This window comes from Aulostomus chinensis, chromosome 5 (assembly GCF_037954235.1).
Source record: "Aulostomus chinensis isolate RoL2024-O1b breed Wild chromosome 5, RoL_Achi_v1.0, whole genome shotgun sequence".
In the NCBI taxonomy this organism is placed as follows: domain Eukaryota; kingdom Metazoa; phylum Chordata; class Actinopteri; order Syngnathiformes; family Aulostomidae; genus Aulostomus; species Aulostomus chinensis.
The window spans coordinates 23548569-23569580 of record NC_141324.1 but is presented as its reverse complement, the minus strand read 5'-3'; the positions used below and the strand labels follow the sequence as shown (position 1 = coordinate 23569580).

The following is a 21012-nucleotide window of genomic DNA, read 5'->3' as shown; positions in this document are numbered from 1 at the left end:
TGGGGCTGCCTGTGTGTCGATGGAATAAGAAAAAGGAAGTGTGGTTGGTACACTTTCAGCCTCCTCCACCGACCAGGGCATCCTCCCAGCTCTCTTCCTTAGAATGATGGAGAGGAGAGCGCTGCAGATTTTTCACCCCTCCTTCTCTCCCTGCCCCCCCCCCCTTTTTAAATGGCAGCGCTTCATGTCAGCTCTACGTATTCCTCTTCAAAAAGGTATGACTTTTGTTTGTGTGGGAATGTGCGCACAAGTGTGTGTATGTATGCCCGCTTTCTCTCCTTTCCTCCTCCTCCCCTCCCTGACTCTGGCACTCGCCACCACCCTCCCCTGCCTCCCTCCACCCCCCCAATCATAGAAGCTGATTCAGCGAGTCAGGCGTGCACCCGGCACACACGATGGCTGCAGCAGCTGGAGCGCTCTCTAGGTCATTATGGCTCTCTTCACTACAGGAAGAGGAGGAGAAGAAGGGACGAGAGGAGGAGCAGCCCAGATAAGAAACTGATCTGGCAGGTAATATATGCCCTTCCTTCGCTTTTGGACGGAGTTTACCTCTGACAGGCCTTGACGTCTCGTGTCCTGTCTCTTCCCTCTCTCTTCTTCGGATGCTATCAGTTATTAACCGCATGGTTTGCCTGTGAGTCGCATAGTCGAAAGGGGGAGTAGAATGGAGTGTTCTGCAGCAGCACTGGGACAGAACTTAACCAGAGAACCCCTTTTTTGGTTCTTGTGTCTTAGAAGACATGAAGGCTTTATAAAAGGAAAAAGTATGGAGAGGAAGAGGATGCAGGAGGAGCTGGCACAGGGAAAAGGGAGGCTGGGGAGTTGCTATGGTCCACATGGATTTTAGCCCTTTTTGCACTCTCCACACAATCTCTCTCTCATCTTGTTCTTTCTCCTTCCCTCCCTCTCTCCTTCCCTTGTCTTGCTCTCTCCCTCTCTCTGTTCCTGGCACTGGCCGGACATGCTGCAGCAGCAGAGCTCTTTGGCTCATTAGACTTCATGGTTGCAGCCCTGCTGCTATCTAATGACGGACTCGTTAACTCAAACCTGCACTGGTGTGGAGAGACATCCCCTTATGCACAATTTGCCCACTGCGTCTGAGATCTTTTCGACACAACGTTACTATGGATACTATAATTACTGGGACTTTTTTTCTTTTACTTTTGTCCTTTTTTCTTAAGTATGGCTTTGTTTTTTGTTTTTTTATTAACTGATCACTTTTCAATTAAATTGAGGGGCAGGGGGTCACGGCCATTCTTAATTGATGGGAGGTAAGTTTTGAGGACATGCCGCAAATTTGAAGTCCAAGGTTGACTGATTGGGGCAGAAAAATTGAATGTGACGACCAGAGGGATGACGAAGCATCAGAATAATGAAAAGCGGGCAGGTCAGGAGTTATGAACAGGGGGAAAAGCGGATTGACAGGACACAGCTGTGAGAAGTATATTAACACAGATGTGGGGGGTAGGAGGGTGAGGATGGGTGGGAGGGGATACTGGGTTTGGGAATGGTTGGCTGAGTAGATGTGTGTCACTGGCTGAACCCACAGCACTTAGGATAGAGAGAGAAGTAACTGGGTTACTAACTGTAACAGATTGCTATAGGCTAGGTAGGGCATGCAGGGCACACAGCACTGCAGTGAAATTGCCCAAAGCAGAACAGACACAACAACCAGCAGGCTAATTCGCCGCTTCATGTTCCCCCATCTCCATTCCGCTGTGTGTAGGAAGGAATTTCATCCCTCTCCCTCCTACTTGCTCACCCTCTCGGGTGACTGTGACATTTCCTAAACAGGACGTCACACCTTTAGGACCCGGCTCATCCACCGCCCAACCCTAACTTTTTGCTGAGAACAACTGTCACCTCCAGTTCAGCCTCCCCTCATTGCTATTCCAAACCCCTCCACTGCAAAAACATTGCACCACTTTTCTTATTTATTCAGTTCTCTGCCACCCAGTCTCCAAACTCAAACCTAAGCTGGTCTCTCCTAATCCATTTTTTACACCCATTGCCTCAGCATTCAGTCTGCGGGCTAGCTTAGCATGGTTAGAGGGGGGCAGTGTTGACTTGTGGAATGTGTTGGTCTGGGGCAAAGATTCATTAGAGACCTACTGAACAATTCTCACCATCATGCAAATAGCTATTGATCTGTACCACCCCTTCTACAGCGGAGCAGCTGGCTTCACTGTAAACACAGACAGGTGGAGGAGAAAATAAGTGAAAGATGCCCATAAAAACAGGTTTATGTGTGGGAAAAGAAAGAATGAGGGAGAGTGGCAGGGAGCAGATGAGCTAGAGCTAGAGAGAGAGGGAACGAGAGAATGAGGGGGGGGGGCTGGTAGTGGTTTTGGTGGTGGGTGGGTGGGTGGGGGGGTATAACCACAACCAATCCACAAGTGCTGAGGCGGCATTAGCGCCTTCATGTGACCTATGGCCTGCCTCTGTGCCTAAAGCCCAAATCCTGCTCACAATAGCTTCCTGTTCCACTTGGATCACCCTCGTTTTCAAACATCAGCAAGCGCACCGGCGAGCCACTGGGGACGCCGCTGACACAAGAGGGACGAGGGACGAGAGTGGGGTATATATCTGTACAAGTAAGAGGTGGGAAAGGAGGACCGACACAGAGAAGGGGAGGTGATGTTAGAGGAGAACGAGATGATGGTGAGGGAGAGAGACTAAAAGAGAAGTGGGAGGGGAGAAGTAAAAATGTTAAGTATGGCCACTGAGCTGGTTAGGAGCAACCCTGCTCCCAGGACACAGCAAATGATCATCATAAAAGACAAGGTGCACACGGAGGCACCTTACACCACAGACTTTCTATCAAGGAGAAAAACCTTCCCTGCTTTGCTGCAGTTTTTGTCCAACCACTTAATCTACGTCCTCAGCATTTTTCCTGGAAAGAGAAAAAGACCACCTTTTAACTGCTGTATGAATGGGAGGTATGTTCCTCCCCCTGATCCTCCTGGTTTCTCCCAGTTGTCTGGAGGACAGTGGGGGTCACTGGGACAGTCAACTATGGTATGGACTGCAAAGGTTCTGTTATGTTCAGGGGCGGGGGGACTGGCTGTTCAGCCTTACATGGCAACTAAAGGAAAGCCTTGAGTGTTGAACTGAATTTACACTCAAAGTCACCTTACAGTGCAGACTACCATACTTGGGAGAGAGAACCGTGAGGAAATTGTTCTACTCATAACTTCCTGGCCTTGGCAAAAGGTGAGAACATTTCATACCTTCGATTACCTCCTTGGTGCACATACTTCTTTATGTACCCATATGAACATATGATAGCTATGGAATGTAAAGAAGTATGTATTCTTGGTGAGGTGCAAGTCCTCGTTCTGGGAAAATGATGTTGGGCAGCACTGTCTGAGGATATGTCTTGTGCTTTGCAGATTGTTAATGTGGCTGTGATCATGTTGTGAGAGAAAATAGAGGCAGAGTGTAGAGAGAGATGGATGAAGAAAGAGAGGAGAAAACAGTATGAATGTGAGTTGTAAGGCTCATACATTAACTATACTGTCTCTGGGCAATCTCACTGCAGCAATAAACGCTGTAGGGAGCTCAATGCTTTTTCAAACTGGCTGACTTAGCCAATAAAAATCTCTCATCCAAGATATGCCAACAATTCATTGGATAATTATGTAAATTAGCATAAAATATAGCAATCACGTTTTTTGCTTGCTCTTACAGCAGTGAGAGATCAGTCAATTGCTTTAGCCACCAACAGTTACTGAGGGCAAGTAAGGGCAATGTGAGTGACATCACCATATGAACAGGACCTCCTTTCATTATTGAATCATTTTACTGCATTACTGCCCTTGCAAGTCAGCCAGCTGCAATATCGCACCAATTTCAACTAACGGTGAGTGCTATGCTGGAGCTGCTCCTTCCTTAATACCATAATCTTTTCCATGGTTCCATACAGCTTATGAGAAACACAATCAAGGTGAAATCAGACCAAAACGCTGCCATTGTTGCATGCTGTTATTCTTTTTTCTTCTTCTTTGAAACACACAACTGAAAGAGCAAGTAATACTTGCTGAGGAGGCAAACTGGAGAGACACATAGGATGCTGCTGCCACAAGCTGGCCCTATCCAAGCGCTGCATCATACAGCTTCCATGTTAACAATCTTGTATGTTTAACTATGACTGCCCTCCCTTTATGCTGCTGCCCTTACCCGCACCCCCCCCCCCCCCCCCCACACACACACACACACACTCCCACCCCACATCACATCAACCCCGCTGCCCTGTGCTCCCCTCCCTTCCCCTGATTCCTGCGCTCATTGTTCACGTTTGCTATGCTTGCCAAATGCTTTGCTGGGCTGCATGGCAGTCAGATTAGACCATTAAAAAGTGACAATGCAGGATCAGGGTCAACTCTGGCCTGTCAGCTGATTCCAATTGTAGACTGATTCAAACAAATAAAGGCAACAGAATATGGACAGAGGCACAGAGAGAAATGGAGCCAGAGGGGAGGAGGGGAGCAGTTTGTATGGCAAGCTATTCATATCTAGCACTCTCACCTATATGGATCCCCTCTCAGGCCTGTGTTGGATCACAGGCAAGGCTAGCAACAGTTCTAGCACAAGTTTAGATCTCACTTAAACCTCCTGTAGGTTTAAAAGTAGATGCAAGGCTTTGCTACAGGTATTTTGCCCTCACAGCATTTTGTCTCCAGTTTGAAAAAGCCCTTACAAGAAATGGACAAAAAGAACACTATTAACACAAGAAAATCAACTGCCTCTGCAATATGATATTTTGGCTCTTAATATATTTGATAAGTGGTCATGAAATTACTGGCTCAATAACAATGAATATACATTTACTACTAACTTTCTACACTATCAAGCCACTTTATTAGATACACCTGTACAATCTCATACGATTCAACAATCCAGCTCTGCCATTAAATGCACTTTAAAAAAAAACTTAATTTCCTGTTTTTGTTGACACTGTCAGAAAAGTAGTTTTTAACTTGATATTTATTATCAAGGTGCAACAGGTGGTAGTGGTGGATTAAGGGTATTATGCTGCTCTTGTCATGTATGTCTTTGAAGTGGCCAATCTATAAGAAACACTCGAGATTTTGCAGCCCGTTTCAACAGCACTGGCAACAGAAATCACAATAGTCAAACTCTTTCACAGTGTCAATAAAACCTGATGGTTATTTTCTTTTTAAAGAAAGAATTAAAGGCTGAGCTGTCATGTTGGATCACATTAGATTGCACAAATGTTCTTATAGGGCACAGTCATCACAGTCCAGATCAAAAATACATGAATCCCTTTTTTATTTTTAGTAGAAGAGCCTTTTCAGGTTTCTTTCCCTCTATGATTCTGTGTCAGTCTCCTGTCAAGCCATCAGTGGCTTATAGTAGTACACGGGTGGCGCTACGTGTTTCAGCAAGGCCCTCAGTCGCAACGACCTGCTGTCTGAGTGACAAACGCAGCAGATGCTGACATTATCAAATGCTCGGTGCCTGTCGTCCCCCCTGCTTTTGCCCTGTTATGGCCCTTAAACGAGGTGAGCAGCCTGGCCACCTGACTCTTACTGAGAGAGACTGCAAGAGTGTGTGTGTGTGTGTGTGTCGGAGAGCAAACATAAATGTGCATGTGTATGTTACAAATAGAACTGCCTCTGGGTGCCATATCAAGCTGGCCCTACGGTGACCTCCATCCTGTCTACAAGCAGTGCTGTGTATCCCTCAGCTGTCGTTGGCCACTTTGAGAAACTCATTCGTGCCGTGGCAGAGGAAAAGTCAATAATTATAACAGCTGACTATGTTCCACATTCCCCCTTATAAAAGTAAGAATTATTATGATTAATAAGAAAGAAATGAAAGCCTCAAACACCTGATAAAAAAATGCAATGATCTTCACAATACCTTTAGGAGTTCGGTTGGAAGTTGTGCAGCAAAAATCATAAAAAATGCAGCAACGGCGAGTTTCAAAAAAGGAAAAACAATGCTTTTAACAGGGAAAATTCTGTTTGACGTTGCTTAATAGTTAGCTGATCTCGTGATTAACCTCAATAACCACAAGCTCTAGGAAATGACAGCATGTTTGGAGGGCACCCACAAAAACAAAGCTCTCATGTTGGTGATGCTGTGATCATTTTCAGATTAGAAGCAGAGGAAGGGATTTTAGTAGAAAAAAAACTTTGAATATTGTACAACAGTAGCTCAGCCCAGCCATGAAAAAGACATAAAATAATCTTCCCTTGGTCGCTGTTCAAACACTACAAATCAGTTTCTAGGCCTTAAATGAGTGGTTTAAATTAATGTTGTGATTTGACACCCCAGAGTGCTGGTGGAGGAGTACCAGTGTGTGTGTGTGTGTGTGTGTGTGTGTGTGTGTGTGTGTGTGCGTGGTTATACTTCTGCATTTGTCTGTTGGCCGTCTAAGTGACCGGGGCGGCAGCACGCTTGCAGCAGGGCCCATCTGTCAGAGCCTGTAATTGCTTCATGACTCCAGGACATTTGACTCAAGTGCACTGCCACAGATTATTATTATCCTTTTCTCAGGGAACAATTTTTCTCACTCTCTGGGAGGGGGCAGGAATAAAACTTAAAAAAAAAAAGATGGCATGGGGGATAAATAGTCAGCCTGGGAGGCAGTAAAGGAGAAAGTTCAGTAAGAGTGATCAACTGTACCTATGCGTTACGGTGGTGGTAAATGAGTTGTGGTGTTCTAAATGTACCTGAGTGTCACACTGAGTGGGTGAAGCTGAACAGGCGAGGGAGGAAGCATGAGAAAATGACATAATGTTCAAGTCCGTTTTCAGTTGTGGGGGTGGACACTGTGTGATGGTTCTGTTGGACACAATGGGGGGGGGGGGGGTCATCTACAAGGCCATTTCTCAATTTGCCACTGAAACAGAGAATCCACAATGCTTTGCTAAAGCTGGTAAAATGGAACCAAATCACCTCTTGAATGGATTTGGTCCCCTTCAACCAGCTGTAGCTATGCTTTGATGACTACTTGGGACTACTGATGTGATGCCATCAACGTGATGACCTGCTTAAGGTATTCCTGGAGCATCTAGTGATTGTAATGTTCAATGAAAATGTCATTTTAACTAATAAAGTACCCTCTCTAAGCTCAACTTTTTTTTTTGTACAGTCCCCTTTCCTGACTGAGTGCTGCCTCTCTGCATTGAAGGAAATTGGTATTCTGACCACACTATCAGTGGCTGTTTCAAAAATAGCAGGGGGTAGACATGCAGTGTGCACTATTTCAGAACCACAGCACTCACATGGCTGCGTGAGAATGTACGCCTGTCTTGCTAAGACACCTCCTTAACTGAGTGTCACTGGATGCTAACAGTCAATTACGATGTAGGTGGGATCACATTATGCTAAAGAAAACAAGGACACTAATGCAGCTCAGCAGGCTTATAATGAAAATGTAAAGAGATCTGAAGAAGAAATAGAAAGATGAGAGAGCAGGAAATTAATAAGAGGCTAAATAAAGTTTAGTTTGACAATACACACGTCGCACACACAAACTTCTTGGCCTCTTTCCCATGAAGCCAGCTGCAGTGATGTCGGACAAGCTCGGGTAAATGAGAGGCAGAAGCTCTAGAGGACAAAAGCTGAACGCACAGATGACAGAAGCATGCCATTAGCAAACAGTCAGAGTATCACGCGTTCACTCGCTGTTACTGCAGAGCAGGCAAGCAGATATACTAAACTCCCCCTGCACTCCCTCCTTTGCTATTCTCCCCAGCATAATTTACTCTCTGCTGCTAATTTGAGTATCTCTTCAAGCTATGTCAAACCGATCCAATCTCACATAAATCCCAAGTAAAAATGCATTCCAAAATTGACCTAAAACCTGTCCATTGTCGAACTTCTCAAACTGGATGCAGGTGTGTAAGTCTATAAATTACACTGGGTTTCAAGGTTTCTCCTGAACTTGGTGTTTTCGTTCTATCGCTTCGAAGTCAGAATTCCAACCCAAAGATTTCTGACCCCTGACATCACTGCGTTCACACTCAAGTCATCTCTCAGGGAAAATAGAGAGGACGCACTCTAGAACAGTGGGAGTCCTGTAAAGTTAGCAAGATACAACAGAGCAAGAGGACAGTCCACATTAAATTATCTGCTAAAATGTTAGAAAATAAATTTGGAACAATTATGTACTTCAGGCCACCATATCCGATGTTATATGTGATGTTAAGCTCTAAAAATATACCAACTACAACACAAACACACACATGCACGCACACACACCAACACTTGAATATGCACCACAGGAAGAAAGAAAATCCTAATCTGATTAATGGTAGTTCACTTGTGTTCCCTGCTACAATATTACCACTTATCAGTTCTCACACAGTCAACTGCTGTATCGGGAATACTTGTCTGCCGAGCCCTCATGTCCTCAGGTTAAGCGATTACCATATCACATGGAGTTGGCCTGGATGTTGCCAAATTAAAAGAAAGATGAGCACTATGTTAAAGAGCGAGACAATATTACGAGGAAGCCACATGTAAAGGCATACAAAACGCCACTGCAGGGCTTGTTTGGAGCCTGTTTATGAGTCATGGGCTATTAATCGTATTGTTTACAGTATTCTAGCAGGTACTGGCTTCAAGCAGCCTGGGGGAAAGACACAGAGATGAGCCAGGCTCTCCTCGCAGGCTAACGCTGCAGTAAACACACATGGGGAGGTGAAAAACCCTTTCCCAAACACGTTACTACTGGTTATACTAGCACTTTCAATTTACTAGCAATTGTTAAACTTAACAACCACATCTAATTTATGAGGAAATGCATTTATGCTCTGAAGTAGTGAGTGTGTGTGTGTGTGTGTGTGTGTGTGTACAAGACACAGTGAAATGCAGTAAAACTCCTGTCCCACATCCCTACAGGATGAGTTGATTTGTTTCAGTATTTAGGACTCTAAGCTAAAAGATTCATCTGTTTCTCCCAGCGTTATTCCTCTGCGTCTTATTTCCACTGCTGTTCTTCCAGCACTCGGACACATTGCACGCCATAAAACTAACACGAGGGAATGACATGTCCTCTTGAACTCCACAGAAGCGTTTGACGTTAACTCATGGTAAATAAGACCACTTGGAAAGAGGCAGTGCAGAAGTCAGTTTCTGTGTATTTTACAGGAGTTGTTCTGCATTGAGAGGTTATCGATTTGATTTGTTTAAGCCATGTATGCCAGAACATTCTGTGCTGTGGCTCAATTCCAAACACCAGGACAAACAGTCAATTCTCAAAGTTACAAGGAGGAAGCAATCACAACATGAATTAGAGCCCAATGAAATCATATTAATTTTTCCCCTGATTCAGTTTAATGTCTTACCAAATTATTTTCCCTTTCAAGTTTTCTGCATTTATCATGTGGCGGATTTCTACAATTTCAACGACGCAATCAATAAAGTTCTCAACATTTATCCATCCACTTAATGACTATATAATCAATAAATACTTTTAAATATTGTTTCTAGAGTAAAAACTAAGTTTAAGACAGCAAGTCACCAAAGACACTCAATAGTGACTTAACAGAAAAAAAGCTTCAGCGCTGCACCCACATGCAACCACATTTTGACAAATTCTGTGATTCTGCATGAAAGAAATCATAGAGCTCTTATCAATCATGAACCAGAGGGATTTTTCATGGCGTATCCTTCATCTGAGAGGTCTCTAGTCAAGTTACCCACTGCAAGCACTTCTTAATGACACACATCAAGGGTACTTTTTTTTTCTAGAAATGTGATAGAAATTCCTCTAAGTACTCTATTGAAACAACTGCCTCCCCACTAAAAGCATACCAGGGCAAGGTTGTTTAACTTCAACCTGGGGAGTGATTTCAGAGGGCTTTAGGACTTGTGGACTGTCTCTCTGATATTACAGCAGCTCGAGCGTGAAATAAAAGTAAATGGCCGGACTACAGAGGGCGACATATATCTTTGTTTCTTCATTGGCAAGGGGGCAGAATGTGTACCCATGGAATCAACACATAGACACAACCGGGGCCCTGATATAAAAATAGTGTACTCCAGCAAACATTCGCCAGCTGTCAAGGTAAAAGTGTGTCAAGGATGCAAAGAAGGCTGATGTCCTAAAACTGCTGGGTGAACTTAGGATAGTGAATTTTAAGAGAATACCCTCGCTGATGGTACTCGGGACTCGGTGGGAAGTAGTTATGAGGAGGAGTAATTTGATTGTGATGGACTAAAGTGTCAAAAACTAAATAATGAGTCATAATGAATACCGATCTGAGGCTGAATACTGAGTATGGGGAAATTCAGATTAATACAGAGTTACACTCAGGACAGTTTAACTGATTAAATTTGGTGAAATACTGAGTAACAATGAATAACAGGGAATATGGAGTTACACTGTGGAATACTGTAAAATGTTTAATGTCTTTCAAGCCTGATGCAGTTCCCATGGGATTGACTATTAACAAAAAGCTGTTTCAAACTTTAGGCTTAATGAGTTCTGCAATGAGCTGGTCTGCTCACCACTGTGGTAGCTCTTTAAAAACGGACGGCTGGAGTGTTTAAACACACACTGCAGATGAAAACACTGGCATCTTCCTGCTCAGGGTTTACTGGTCTTCTGAAGATTTTGCAGTGCATGATCTGGCTATTGTTGATAGAGATCAGCATTTTACTCCGTATCCATTACAAGTTTTTGTTTAACTTTGAAACATTAAACAATGTGGAGCTATCTGCTGTAGCCATATTGGTTTTTCTGCAACCTGACGTAACCATATTTGGATGAGACACTGCAGCTACAGAGGAGCGAGATCTGAATGAGGCACGGACAGCCTCCCACGGGAGTGAACTGTCAATCAGCTCCAGCCACGCCCTAAAGCACGACCTGCTTTACCTTCTGTTTAACCTAAAATTTGACAATAATTTACAGAATGAACATATTGCTGGAATGAAGTGGACTTGAAATTGGAGAGCATAAAAATGTTAGGGAAAGGTTTACTGGGGTAATAACTCAAGTCAAAGTAGGGTAATTTCTTCTGGCTTCTTTAGAATCAGACGTCTCTCTGCAGCCACAGAAGTTGCCCCCTGCTGGCCAATAGAAAGAACACATGTTTATGCCACTTCTGCATTGGCTTCACTTATCAGACTGGGAATCTCTGTGTGTTTATTTAACATGCAGTCACTGTTCAATTCCTAGTCTGCTGACGTAATTGCGAGAACAGAGATGAGGCGAGGAGATGGGAGACGGACTTGACTCAATGCATCCCCATAAAATCAGAATCAAACAACCGGCCTTGTTACAGTGTGTTGTGAGGAAGTGCAGGAAGACACGGGGTTGGTTAACAGATCACTTTCACCCAGCTGCCACTAGCCGTCCTTGGAACTCCCTCTGATTTCTCCTGTCCGTTTTCAGTTGAACATGACTTCTGATCCCCCCCCCCCCCTTAATGTGTGTCTACAATTGTCAACTTCCTTCAGTTAAAATTGCATAACAGCTACAAAGGGAAAGTGGCGGGGGTGGTTGTTTTGTAATTCTACTTCACTTGCATTGGATTAGCTTCACCACAAGATGTTTTATTTGTTAAAACTAGATCCTCAAATATATGATGTGTCCGGTTGTGATTTAACAGATCAATACATTTATTGACTGGACCTTAACTGACTGTTCCGTTCATTATGGTGTTCATTTTTTATTCTACTTATTTATTCCTTTAATTTGTATCTGTCTGTATGTGAGGCTTTTTGGAAACGTTTTATCCGAATAAACTATTCTTGAAATATGACTGATACTGTTTTCATCATTTGCTCTTTAGAGAATAAAAATCCTTGACACATTGACTTTCCTTACTTGAATCAATATGTCAAGATTAACCTCTTGATCCCTAATTTGTGTTTTAATGTAGGATATTTTTGTAATTATTCTTTACGTCTAAGTCAATCTGTTGATCAATGGATCAGTGGAACACACAGGAAACCAGGTTGGTATTAGACAATCTGGTGTGTTCAGAGGTGGAGGGCTAGGCCCGGCTGGTGGCAGGTGTTCCACAGCCTTCTGACCTCAATTCCATTTGTCCTCATGCCAAAGAAATGAATGCCTGTGAAGGGGAATGACATTCAGCCAGGGACAACTGAGCTCATCCACAAACACACTCAAACACACCTCAAGTGTTCAGCCAGGAAAGCAACTTTTGAAGAAATGGCTCTCGTCTACAACCCTACACTGTCGATGCTCATCAATTTTAAGAGATCCTGGATGATAAACCTGATCCAGACAGCTGTCTCATCTTCAATATGCTCATGGTTGGGAGACAAAATAGAAAGAAAGCCCATGTGAGGCACAGCAACCTGCTAAAGACAGAAATAGCTACGGTCAAGGACGAGGCGAACACGGGCCAGCAGGTTCAGGCCAGCCTCGTCACAACGTAATACAATGAAGGACCATCGGTAAAAAGAAACAACAAATGCATTTCAAGGGTTATTAGCTACATTAATGAAAGAAAATCAACGTGAGACGAATGCTTTCAAGGCTTCAAAGGAAGTCTAATGCCAATTTTGAGACTATATGGATGAAGCATAGAGGCTTCCTTTAAACTCAATCAATGTCAAACCAAATCAAGTTCCCAAGGTAAATTTTATTGTGGGATTAAATATGATTAGGAAAGTTGTGTCATGAAGGTGGTCAGTTCACTTTATATTGGTAACTGTTTTAAACTTTTGTTCGAAGGGAGATTTTCAGGAAATGCTTCTGCAAGTTCAACTGATAGAGTACCCTTCTTAAAATGCAAAGATATTAGTGTGATTATCAAGAACGTAAAACAAATTCTAGTTCAATATTGAATCAAAAAGATCAGAATGCATCAAAGAAACTATTACTTCACCTAACTCAGGATTGTTTTGTTTGTGAAATGTATCAGGCATGAGGGTTTTAGGATTCAAGCCGTCTGGATCTAATCAAGACTTCAGTGAAAGTTTAAAGCAGGCATTTATGGAGACCCGGGGGGTGAGCTTTCACAGATCTGCTAGGTAAACACTGAGCAGGTGGCATCTAGTGCCAAACAGGTGCGATGGCTAATGGAAGCAGAAAAGTGTTTCATACCTGGGGTTTCCTCGCAAAGCTGCATGGTGCAAGGCATTGAACCCGTTATTGTTGGTGATGGTGACGTCAGCACCGGCCTCCAGCAGCACCGACAGCATGTCATCTCTTTTCTTGCTGATGGCATCGTGCAGGGGTGTGTCCCCCTCAGAATCCTAAAAGTTAACCTTCTGTTAATACATGCTTGTCTGAGTCAAACAATAAAGTGTATGACCATAATTGTATACCTGACTGAACCAGGCCTTTACATGTGATTTATCTTCTTTTTCTACATTGTTTTCCTGGGTTGCATTTCTCAACTGCTAAATGTCACAGTGACAGCTACCTGGAGGCTGGGGTGGCAACCAAAGTCCAGCAGGGTTTTGACCACTTGCAGATGGCCCTTGTTGACAGCTATATGTAATGGAGTCTGCCTTCTCTTGTTCCTGGCATTCAAGTCTGCACCGCCCCTTTGCAGCACCTCAATGACAGAGCCCTCATCACCAAACGCTGCATGGTGCACTGCTCGGTCTCCATCTTTGTCCTGAGTACAATAAAACACCAGCATGAAGATTCATATTTTTTTCATGAACATTCTAAAATGGACAGTTAGGAATTGCTGAAAAGTAACATGTTAGCTGCTGAGAGCAAAAAATTGTTATTATTATTATTACTTATTTATTTATTAAATCAAACCAACCTCAGCCTCGAGGTCCACGTTGTGTTTCAGCAGTAGCTTTAGAACGTCCACGTGACCATTCTGACTGGCCGCCTGCATAGCAGTGTGTCCAGCGCACTGCCCATTCACCTGAAAGAAACATCAAGAGCCAGATGTCAATGTCATATTTAGATATACATCAAGTGAATACACTGCTCTCTATACGCACAAATAGATTTTTGAGTGTGTTGAGGCATTCATATGTGTTTCTGCATGCACAGCCACACGTACATGTTTCATCACCAACTGCAGCACAGCAAAAACTCAACGCATAAATATTCATGTGGGCTCCTTTGGGAGTTTCGAGACGTCTCTTGTCCTGGCAGGCAGATCACTCGGCCAGCCTCAGTGTGCTCAGCTTTAAGCAAACAATTCCACTGAAAGGCAGTAGGGCATGTGGCCAACACTGACACTGACACACAGACTCCCTTTCTCTCTCTCCTGCTCTCCAATTGTGAAGGCACTATAGCAAACATAACCAGTACTCATAATCTATTCACAGCTTCTGTCCTCTAGCAAACGAGTGTTTCCCCTGGCCTGTAGCCTATGTCAGGCTTCAACCGCGTGGAGCTTATAGATCTCAACTTGTTCCTGGGAGTGAATTAGGTCTGTGCTGCATTGCACATCAATGCTCCTTGGTGCTTCCTCTGGGCCCTGCGGTAAGGCTTTACGGATTGAGAGGGATGCGGGGCTGGAGGGATCTCAGGCCTTTCCGAAGAGACCTTCCCCGTACTGTGTGTGTAGCCAGCTTTTACTTCTAAATCATTTTGGAGCACTTACATCCACATCAGGTCTCTTTAGAATGTCCTCCACCTTGGCCAGGTCTCCATTGGCTGCTGCCTTGACCAGCTCCTCATTGATGTCCCCAGATTCTTGTGTCTCAAATAGCTTCTTCAGCAACTGAGAAAGACGCTCTGGACAAACGGGTGGAAAAAAAGTGAATCAGAAACAGACAGGACCATGCTAACAGCCCAACGTCGCTAGTGTGCGTTCATATATACCTCCAGATGCATTGCTGACGGCAGACCCAGAGGGGGCGATCTTGGTGACGGCAGCAGGATTGTACGTCCAAGACGTTCCACAAACCTCAACCTTCAGGTCACTGTCAGAGTAGATCTGCTGCACACGGCCCACCTTACCCAGAGTCTGTTGATGAGTATTGCAACAAACTCATTTTAATATGGTCAGTGGTAGTCGTCTTTGGGCTATGTGCTATATAACAGAGTCTGTAAGTGGTAAAGGCAGACCATAAAGAATGATATAGAGAGAGAGATTGTGGGAAAGAACATAAAAACAAAGGTGAGAGGAAGGATATAGGGGAGACAATACCACTTCAACTAAGCAACTGTCCTACACTGAACAGACAGAAGGCTCATTGCAACAACAAAAAAGAGAGAAAGCACAGGCAGTACGGCATAATTCTTATTATTCAGACAACATTCACTCGCATGGCATAGAAAATTGATATAAAGGAGAGAAAACCTTCCACTTGCTTAACTATCCATCATCCATGTATCTTACGAAGAGAGGACAAAGCCAATAATATCATTTCAGTTCAGGCTATTTGAGACAGAGTCCCGTCTGGGGCTGTCCTGGAGGATGCCATCAATAACTGGGACTGCTGCAGTAGAAGCAGCAGCAGGCAGCAAACAGCAGTGGTTAGTGATCAAAGCTACAACCCCCTCTCAGGGTTTTAAAAGGCTCATTAGTCGGCGAGGGGGGCCAGTTTGGCAGGGACAAGTGGCATATTGAAGTAGACTGGCATTACATAACCTCAGGGGTGCAGGGCAGCAATGAATACATTTCATAATAAGGGAAGAATAAATTCTTGTTGCAACAGAAAACTAGATTAATACATGTTTAAAATCTGCAGTAAAAACAGCCAGAGAGTGTATCTGCATATCAATAATACTGCAACATTTCTATAAGAGGAAATAAAGGAGTGGCACTGCCAAGTATGAGGGGGAAATTACGCAGGCCATTAGATGCACTGAGACTAATTTGTAACAGCTTTTGCATACGGATGTTATGTTTCTTACTAAAGTCATTGAAAGAAAAAATACAACCCACTGACTTGTGGCAATATCAGTAGATCAGTGTCCAAAGTCAACTTGTCTAGTCAAGTTGAAATAAAACGGGAGTGCAATTTAGATAAGATGTTTGCTTCTCATCTGAGAGGCTTTAACAACATAAGTGGTCTTCACCTTCACAGTTACAGTCCAGTGGATGGTTTCATTTCATACTTAAATGAGATGAACCCAAACAGACACACGTCTCACTTTCAATCTGATTTATCTGAGTAAAATCAGCTTATATCTGAATCATTTCAGCTTATATTCAGGCATTTATTGCCCTGTCTGAACAGTGTTAGCAGTTCTGAACTCTTACAGGCAGCATGGCCTCAGCCCACTCTCCATGGCCTCTTTGTAGCAGCTTGATGCGGTCGATGTCATAACAAATCTGGACCAGATCTCCCACTAGGAACTGGGAACTGCCTCCCTCTGCCCCGGCTGCCACTTCACCACTGCGTACCACATTGGCTTTGGTCAGCACTGCTGGGTTGAATGTCCACCTGCGGATACAATAATTGATGCATGCTAAAAATAGTGACTTATTCATAAATTCATACACGACGTTTGAGTAACTATTGATTCTGAGAGTTCACGCTGAGTAAATATATCAATAAGTGTCCAGCTCTAATTACATCACGCTGAATGTTAGACTGCATCTCCTCATGCGTCTCGAGTGACTGCTCGTGATCAGAGCTCAATTTCCCACTCAACATGATTTGCACTTGCAATGTCCAAATGAATTGTTGTTTTTAACCAGCAGGAGTGATACACTTCCTGTGTTTACATCTGTGATAAAATAAAAGAGGGAAATCAAAACCATAAAGACTGGATCTATTGTTTGGTGTGTTCCGGGCAAACCAAATCATCCCAGATGGTTGACGCACTCATAATATACCTCTGTGGGTTCTTCAAAAATTTCAGAGGTTGTGAAATAATATGACGCAGCTGCTGCCTGAATTAGTACACACTTTTGCCCAAGAAGATGAATGCAAATGAGTAGGCGGTCCTTCAATGTGGTCCAGATCACATTTGCGTATAACCTACTAAAAAAAATGAGGCCGTTTATGTGTAGTTTGAAGTATTACTTTAGACATGGGAGCGGAAATGAATTATGATTCAGATTATTACCCTCAATTTCTCATCAGATTTCTTCCGCCTTCCTGTGGTGGTTTTTAACATTTTTCCAGAGATGTAAACAGCTTTTGCAATCATGTTTTGGACGGGTCATTTCAGTCACATTATTATGAAATTAAAAAGAGCATTTCACTTGCAAAAATGCCATTTAGTGATTTTATTCAAAGCTGTATGTGATGCTGTGGTTGATGACGTGGAGGCAGAACATCTGAAACGTGCTGATATCCAATCATTCCATTCTGAGAGCAAAGCTTTCTTAATTATTACACTTCCATACAAGCTGTGATATGACTGGATGAATAAGGAATGAGCGCCCGGAGCTCTGCAAGATGGCGGCGAGACAGCCTCCCAAAAGTCACATAAAAAATGATTCGCTTCAACGCACAAAGTTGTATTTTCAAGGGTTATCTGAGAATTTGTTGAAATTTGCAATATACTGCGATGAAAACCTCATTATGTGATCTGGGAGTGTGTTTCAGTCCTGTAAATACAACTCAGATCGCCTGAACTCCCCTTTTAAATATATTGCGTATCCTACGAAAAAGAAAAAAAAAACTGCACCCACATAAGGACTTACCTGTTCCCACTAGGATACTGGACCACAATGTCGTGATCTTCATCAATGCCACATACTGTGCCGGTGGTGGTGAGAGTCTCAAACATGCCGTCTGTCCACCCGCCATGGCCGTGTTGAAGGGACTGGACAATTTCTAGGTCTAAGTCAATGTTGACCAGGTCCCCAATCTGAAGACCGCCAGGGTTTCTGTTGCCATTTTGTTCACCTAGGAGGAAAGAGGTAGGTCATAAAATATTCAGAATAATGTATCAAGAATTATATTTATTGTGTGTAACATGATTTAGAGCGTGACAGACATATGCAGATATCAACGGGGGAGCAGTTTTTGAAATAAAAAAAAACCAACATAAGGAGTAAGATGTGATAAAACATTGATTTGACTAAATTCATGGTTACAAAAAACAAAGTTTAAGCTCTCTGTGAGTAATACCATCAAGAGCGATCCTTCTCATGAATGATTATACCATCAAAATTAATTAAAAAGGGACTTAAAACTCAGGCTAATTCATTCTGAGTGACACAGAGCCTGTTACCTGCTTTTGATAGCCAACTGATGATGTGGTGCTGCCATCTAGTGGTCATGTATAATTAACTAGAACTGAAGCTCCCTGAATGTCCTTGAATTCACTGCACCACAACCATAGGTGAGAGAATTGGTGCAATAATGAGGGTGGACACAGACCACTGGCTTACTTACCTAACACAGGACAGTGGTCTCTGTAAAATGAACCTCCTTTGGCATCCTGAACACATTTCAGATCCGACTGTGAGGGGGGGAAAAAAAAAAAAGAGTGATGGTCTCAGATATTTCATTTAGAGTCGTCGGGGGGGGGGGGGGGGCACCATTGCCAATAATGAAACTGAGAATTTACACACTTCTAGCTGCAGTGGCTGTGTATTTCCCTGGAATACTAACAATATCAGCGCCCTGGGGATGGGGCAGGACAATGAAACGTTGCTACAGAGAAAAAAAGTGTCACATCATTTGTGATGACTCAGATGCGCAACCGCTGAGGCGGCGTTAAAAGGGCAGAGATCCTCGGTCCTCAAGCATGAGTGTTTTCTTATTTTACTATTGGATTTGTTCTTACACAGTGTGATTAAAGGATCATAGAGAGAGCTTTGCTCATGGGATTCACAATGGCAACTGAATCCGTTGTTCCCCACATGCATTGTTGATGAATCACATTTGACCTTAATTTGGAAGCTCATGCCAGGCACTGATTGCTGTGAGGAGACGCCCGACTATACCCGTATGAAGAACAATGAACTGGGCACCGCGTGAAAACCACAAACAAACGTACCGTTTAACAGGTTACCTAAGAGAAAAGGAAAGAAAACCACCACCTAAGGGCAACAAAAAACTGCTTCCTGCGGTTACTGCATTACTTGGAAAAAAGTGAGCCACAATGTTAAAAAAAAATGTTAAATGAGTCACTCTCGGCTTTCAATAGTACATCTGTGGTTAGTTTAATTGCAAATTTCTGCAGCACACAGTAGGCTGCGGTAATTTTGCACTTTTCAGATGTGCATAAAAATGTTCCACCTGTTTATATGGGAACTGCAAGTGTGATGAATGCCTCAAATATTCTTAGCTACCTAAAAGTTATAATAAAACCTGTTTTTTGGTATTTTCCCAATGCCATCAGGACAGTTTGTGCTGCTGCTGCAGCATCTAATGCTTGTTTTCATGGACCCAGGACCTCACTAGCTATTGGTTTTCATTTTAACTCTTGCTGCTTAAGTGGTTCATATGCATGTGAAGGAATACTCCTTGAGTTTCAAATTATGAACTCGAGTCTGTCGTAGTGTATCCAGTCTGAATGCTTGATATTAAGATGTGTGCAGTGGATCAGGCACTGCAAAACAGGAAGCGATGTTGGCCTCACATACCCTTAGCAGCATTCCTCCGCTCTGTATTTGTTTGCAGCATTAGCCTGCTATCTTAATAAAAAGGCTGATTAAAATGTATACGTGGGCGGTCTACCAAAATTGATCTAATGCAGAAACAGATGTCATTCACCTTCTTCCCAATCTATTTCATTTGAATAACAAAAGACAAATCTGTTACGCAACCAAGAAGCCCGATTGGCCTCCTTCATAAAAAGGCAATGGCAGTCTCCACAAATGAGACAGATGCTTTTCATTTGAGACGCGTGTGGAGCTGCACCCGCAGCCACCCGAGAGAGTGCCCCCCTTCTCCTCCGAAGTTGACCTCCATGTTCACTCTCTCCCCGCTATAAAGCAGGAAAAGCAGATTGTCTTTATCATGCAGATCTTTTCCCCTTCCAGCTGCGTGGCACAAACAAAGGCCTGGCAGCCACAGAGAGAGCCTCTGCCCCGCAGTCAAACACAAAAGCCACCTGACAGCTGATCTTTTGAGGGACTTGTGTGTGAGCGTGTGTGTGCGTGTGTGTGAGGGTCTCAGACTGGATGTTTTCTCACCATTCCCTCAAAACCAACTCGGTACAGGTTCTTGGCCCCATTATCCCACAGTACATAGGCAGCGCTGTGTGGGCTGGCTGCGCTCCAATCCTGAATCTCTGTCACCTGTGGAGGAAGAGGAGGGACAAGATGTGGAAAACAGAAGCGACGCGTTCAAAACACACAGTTTTATGTTTAACACTAGATGTTTCCACCACCATGTAAGACGTCAATGATTTGAAGAGATTGGAATTGTTATTTCTCCCCCTTTTTCACTCGTTACCCTCCAGTGGAAGGTCATGTGGAGGAAGATGTCAACAGACGCAAACAGAAATTTCAGCCAGGGTTCCTCTGGTTGAGGGTCTCGGGTGTGGCACAACCTGCTCCTTCATGTTCAGAGTTTCAGTTGGATGTCCTACAGGACGTTCTGTCTACTGTGAGCTCACTTCCAAAGAAAGTTGGAATTCCTTTTTTTTCTTCCCCCCAATAGTTGATAGTAGGTGAGTGCCATTAACCAGTAACTAACCAACGTATAGTCATTGCTGGGGCCTCAAATGTCAAGGTTTTTGTTAGTTGGAGGTAGAATTCCATTAGAACTCTGTCGACTTATGTTTCCCACAGTCTTGGTTTTTCCCCCAAGCCTGTAAGCAGGGGCTAGCTTTTATTTGTTTAAGTCAACCAAGCCCCCAGCCAGTATATGAGACCACTCTTATTTCAGGAAATGCTGTAGTTGATCCACACTGCAGAGGCACAGAAAGTGGAAAATACATCACGACTGTAAACTTATGACACATGACTTTCATTACAAAAATGGTTTCAGACTCTTCTTAAATATAGAAAGGGAATTAAATGTGGAATTTTTCCCCCAGAATCAGTAGTCAGAAATGGAGAGCACCATTAGCGTATTATTAAGTCTGTCATCCTGGCCTCTGCTGCCCTTCACCACTCAACTCTGGCATGCAAACTCACAAAACACATGTCAGAGGGAGTCGATCTCTGACCGACAAGTCAAACTTTCCTGCCACAACATTTCCACTGAGGCCTTTCTTTG

At 43.5% G+C, this 21012-nt stretch overlaps 1 protein-coding gene across 5 annotated transcripts in view; it reads right to left on the bottom strand.

Annotated features, from left to right (window-relative positions):
• Window positions 1-21012, bottom strand: part of mib1 (MIB E3 ubiquitin protein ligase 1) — a 49168-nt gene that overhangs the window by 22873 nt on the left and 5283 nt on the right. For all 5 annotated transcript variants that reach the window (XM_086204015.1, XM_086204016.1, XM_086204017.1 and 2 more), the window contains exons 5-13: window positions 19983-20087; window positions 18235-18301; window positions 17538-17742; window positions 16143-16326; window positions 14756-14900; window positions 14535-14668; window positions 13737-13844; window positions 13383-13580; window positions 13061-13212 (exon numbers count right to left, since the gene is read on the bottom strand). In XM_086204015.1, the coding sequence (XP_086060141.1) occupies window positions 13061-13212; window positions 13383-13580; window positions 13737-13844; window positions 14535-14668; window positions 14756-14900; window positions 16143-16326; window positions 17538-17742; window positions 18235-18301; window positions 19983-20087 (1298 nt within the window). The remainder of the gene's footprint in view (window positions 1-13060; window positions 13213-13382; window positions 13581-13736; window positions 13845-14534; window positions 14669-14755; window positions 14901-16142; window positions 16327-17537; window positions 17743-18234; window positions 18302-19982; window positions 20088-21012) is intronic.